At 49.9% G+C, this 4,808-nt stretch overlaps 1 protein-coding gene across 5 annotated transcripts in view; it reads right to left on the bottom strand.

Annotated features, from left to right (window-relative positions):
- The window catches only part of LOC110316611 (cat eye syndrome critical region protein 2 homolog), a 101,220-nt gene extending 97,066 nt beyond the window's left edge, over positions 1–4,154 (bottom strand). For 3 of the 5 annotated variants that reach the window (XR_003843260.1, XM_029535080.1, XM_029535081.1), the window contains exon 1: positions 3,777–4,042. Coding sequence is in view for 4 of the 5 variants with exons in the window: in XM_029535080.1 (XP_029390940.1) it covers positions 3,777–3,902 (126 nt within the window). In the remaining variant the exon portion in view is untranslated. Of the gene's footprint in view, positions 1–3,776 lie in introns of all 5 variants that reach the window. The other 2 variants (XM_021191021.2, XM_021191022.2) reach the window with 1 other exon arrangement.
- Between the last annotated feature and the right edge of the window lie 654 nt (positions 4,155–4,808).

The raw sequence follows: 4,808 nt of genomic DNA, 5'->3' as shown, positions 1-4,808 counted from the left end.
GGAGGGAGGGAGGGAGGGAGGGAGGGAGGGAAGGGCTGGGGTTGTAGCTCAATGCCTAGCATGTGTTAAAACCCTGGGTTGTCCTAATACATTAAAAAACAAAAACCCAAAACGTGTAGTAACCAACTACTAAAGGCAGTGTCCATAATCTATTAATGTCAAACTACACATGGCCTCTTCAGAAAATTAAAAGCAACATCTATATGGCAAACATATCAGGAATATACCAATTTTTAAATATGTTAACAGAAGATTTTTACTCAAGTGTCAGGATACAATTTTAGAGTTACCAGCTTCCCAATGACTGAGTTATTTTAATTATTTTAGCTGTATTTTGCTAAAAAATAAGCTTTATATACTATTCATGAGTTGTTTTGAAAACCAGGGAAGAAAATTATGGCAACTTTGGGTATCCTAGCAACCCTGAGCTACAACCCTATCATAAACTAAGAATCTGGAGTCACCGAAAACAGTGTTATTGTACCCTCCGGTTTTTGTTCTGGTTATTTTAGAACCTTTATTTAAGGGCAGCAATACATGAGTGTTCAAGCTTATCTTAAAATGAAAAGTAAAAAAGTAGGACATGGTGGCACACACCTCTGATCCCAGCACTCGCGGAGACAGAAGGATCTCCAGGAGTTGGGAGGCCAGCCTGGTCTACATAGTTAGTTCCAGGCCAGCCAGAGCTACATAACTGAGACCCTGTCTGGTAGAAGTAGTCTCAAAGAAAAAGAAAATGGAAAAGACTGATCAGTGATACAGCGCCTGCCTAGCAAGGGTGAACACAGATTCAATCCCCAACACCACAGAGTCAAGTATGTTGACTCTTCTGAAGAAATTATCAGTTTAAGGTTAATTAACAGCACAAAAATATTTTTACATACAAAAATAAAAACATCACCACTTTAGGGACCTGTAAGTGGGAGGTGTTGACCTCTTACAGAACAGCATCAAGAATCCTAGAGCTTTTCACCTGAGAGATTGTTTTGCTTGGGATAAAAACAAATCCTTAAGGATTTCTGCTTTGTCAATGTTCTATAAATCCAAAGTTTCAGCCTGGGAAAGAGTAAAATGAGATCTTTTCACAACTGAAAACTGGCTTCCTAAAGGAATTATGTCTGGTTTCAACTATTTGGTAATCAATATTCTTTATTTCTAGCTTTTCAAGTGTAATTAGGACTTCCCAAGTGTCTAGCAGGTACATTCAGCTTGGTACTGGTATAACTTTACTTTAAGACAAGGTCTAACATTCTTCTGTAAGACCTAACCTATAAACTAGTTGTTTTTCAAATCACCAAAGAAAAAGCAAAAACAAATTTACTGTTGGCATCCTTGGGGAATTCTGCATTGTTGATGGGTCAAAGTCAAACTTCTTAGAGAATGAGAATTTTAGATATATTTCACCTTTCAGTAAGTACTCAAAACCCTAAATAAGATACAGGAAATACAGGAGGGGAAAAAAAATCACTATCATGTTCCACATTTATTGATCATATCTCCATAGGGGAAGGGAGAAGGGGTTGGTAGTATTTAAGGTATGTACATGTTGGAATCAGGATATTAATGTGCTGAATGTTTTTTCAAGTAACACACACTTTAAGGAACGAAGTGCATCTTCCAAGAAACACATAGGAGAGATGGCTCCCTGTGAAGGAAACTAGCACCAAGCCTGACCACCCAAGTTTGACTCCTGGGGTTCTCACCACCAAATGAAAGCCAATTCCCTCAAACTGTCCTCTGCCCTCCACAAGCACTCCCTGACAAATGCACACCCACACAGCATAATTTTTTCTTAACCACTAGAATTAAAAGACACCATGTCAAGTAGACCTGATTATTCACCGTGTAAAGGACAATAACAGCTTACATTTCCGAGAGGAATTAGGCCAACAAACATTGAGAACCTGAAGTTTACTATTTAAGGATAGAAATTAGAGGCTAACTTTAAATATATTGAGTATAATTAAGACAAAATGAGTTTCCGCTACCTTTTTATCAACAAAATGGGAATACAAGGACTTGGGAAAGTGCCATTTCTCCAACAGTGGCATTTTCAAATGTACTCAATTTGTAATCCCCACATCAATTTACTTCCTCTTGAAAGAAAATGGATTGGGACAGGTTTATCAGCACCAAGACAGCAATTGTCAAAAGCACCAACACACACACACACACACACACACACACACACACACAGAGCAGCCATTTTGAACAGCAGGATTTAATTAGACTACACAAGATTTCAAACTAACTAAAAGGAAACACAGGACATCAGAATCATTAATCATCATCTCTTCCCCTTTAAGATTCCTCAAATCGTTAATCTTTATATTCCGATTTCATTACAAAATTTCATCACAAAAATGGTCCTTAAACTCATGTTTAAACTTTGTAAATAAATGCTTTGAGTTGCGCTTAACTGCCAAGTTTCATTTTCCTAAAACCTGGAGATGCCCATGACCTGGAAAATCCTACCAACCTTTTCACTTTGTTTTAAAGTCCCTCCAAAAGCCATCGAATGGCCAACTTCAGTCCACATTCCTCTTCGCTTTCCTAACCTACCCCTTGTGATCGGTTTGGATTTCCAATTTCGTTAACTTTGCAACAAGAGTAAATTCCCACGCTTCATTCATAGAAGCAAGTGATATTTCTGCAAACAAAACGGACTTAAAAATAAAGGCGAGCAAAGACCTCAAGAGTCAACAAATTAAAATCAAGATTCTTGGGGGGGGGGGGGTGAAGAGGCAACCACAACGGTCAGACTTCCCAAATAAATTACTTTAATTTTGATTATTTCAATTGTAAAGGCAGCCACAGAACTGAAAACAGTAACTGACCAACAACAGTTTCGTGTACCTTTGTCCCAAGGAAAAAAAAAAAAAAGGTGATTAAGTCCCTACAGACAGGAAAGAAAGCAACTCAACCTGCCAACCAATCAGTATTTCACAACTCCTTCCAAAAATAAAAGCCAGGATGCTGCTTCGGACCATCTTATACATTCCGTTTCCCACACTCCCGCCACCATCCTTGTCATTAGGACCCTCCGATTTCAGTCCAGTTATCACAAAGCCTCAGGTCTTGAAAGCACCTTCGGCCTGGCCAGAAAGCCATTCCTTTCCTCCTCGCTCGCCCGGGGGAATAATGGTGGCGAAATCAACTCGAAGAGAGAGCTCCCGGAATACGGACGGCTGCACCTTCCTCCGTAGGGGAGCTGTTTTAAAGCGGGGGGACCCCCAAACTTTCCCTCCACAGTCTCGGCGTCCCGAGCGACGGTGAGCGACGGGCCGTCCCACAAGGAGAACGCCCCAAGCCCAGGCCCCATCTGCGCCCGCCCGAAGTTGACTCGAAGCGCCCGAGAGTTACGGGCCTCCGCAAGTCCGCCAAGTGCGACCCGGGCGAGCGTCTCCCAAGCAACGCCGCCCCTGCCCGAGGCCGCTCCCGCCCCGCCGCTGTGGCCCCGGGCGCGTGAGCCCGCATCCCGTCCCGGTCCCCGCCTGAGCAGCTGCTCGCCGCCTCCGAGGCTCCGGCGGGGAGCGCGCGCGCACTCTCGCCCTCAAGCCGGCCGAGAAGTCCCGGGAGAGCCCCCGGGTCCCGCGCCGACAAAAGCAGGCTCGACCCCCGCCGGCGAGAGCGCGCGGGGCCACGGGGAGCCCGTGCCGGCCGCCAGCCTCGTGCCCGCCGCCGAGTCCCCTCGCCGCCCGCACTCCGCGCCAAGTCGGCGGCCCGCGACTCCCCGCAGAGAAGCGCGGAGAAAGGGCGCAGCGCCGGCTACTCACCTCGATCTCGAAGTCGGGCAGGCGGAACGCAGTGCGAAAGAGCGAGCAGAAGTGCGCGATGGCCGGGACTTCCCACCAGGAGCGGAGCTCGCCCAGCCCGGCCGCGCCGCCTTCCTCCGGGCACATCTCCCCGCTCGTTCTCTCGCTCGCTCGGACTCCGGCCGCGGGCAGCGCCTCTCACTCAGCGCGCGGCGGCTCCCGCCGCTCGGCGTGAGCTCCAGCGGAGGCGCGCCGGGCGGGAGGCGGCGGGCCGACTCGCTCAAGCGGCCGCTGCTCGGGCAGCCGGCGGGGGCCGCGCGCTCGCCCCGTCCCGCCGCGGCCGTGCGGCCGCCCCCAATCCCATACAATATAATCCACTCAGCGCTGAGGAAAACAGATGGGGCTGGGGGTGGGGAGGGGGCCCGGCAGAAGCCTGGGGGAGGGGCCGCCCACGAGGAGGGGGCGGGGCCGGCGCGCACCACAACAACAACCCCGCCCCCACCCCAGCGCGGACAGCTGCACCGAGGGCGGGGGAGGGGGAGCGGGCGGGCCGCGCCCGGGGAGGGGCCGCGCGTGACGCGGAGGGGGCCGCGCGCAGCCCGCGGGCGGCCGGGCGGGTGGGAGCCGCGCTCTGCGGTGCAGGTGTTTGGGGGCCGGGGAGTTAGGCGACTTTGGTGACGGAAGACAATAAGGGTCTCTCCCACCCCCACGTGGCCTCAGTGGTGGAGTCCTTTTAAAGGGCCCGCGGGGTGGTGCTCTCGCTGGGGACTCGCTCCGGGAGTGCGCACGTGTGGGATTTCAGTTATTACCGCCTTGGAAGGTGATGCGGGAGAGCGCGGGTGGGACGTCCACGCTGGAAAGCGGAGGCCCGGGGAAACGACGCGTTTTCCACCTGTTCTTTAGCGCTTTATTATTATCATCATCATTAATATTATTATTATTATTATTATCCCATCTGAGAACCGGACTTCAGGGAGCGCTAAAGTACCTCGCTTCTCCAAGGGAAGAAGGTCGTGGGGCTGGTTAGGCTGGAACCGAGTAGGATGGAGGGGA

The sequence above is a fragment of the Mus pahari genome, chromosome 2 (genome assembly GCF_900095145.1).
Source record: "Mus pahari chromosome 2, PAHARI_EIJ_v1.1, whole genome shotgun sequence".
NCBI lineage: Eukaryota > Metazoa > Chordata > Mammalia > Rodentia > Muridae > Mus > Mus pahari.
The sequence above is the reverse complement of the archived record's forward strand: the minus strand, read 5'-3'. Positions and strand labels throughout refer to the sequence as shown.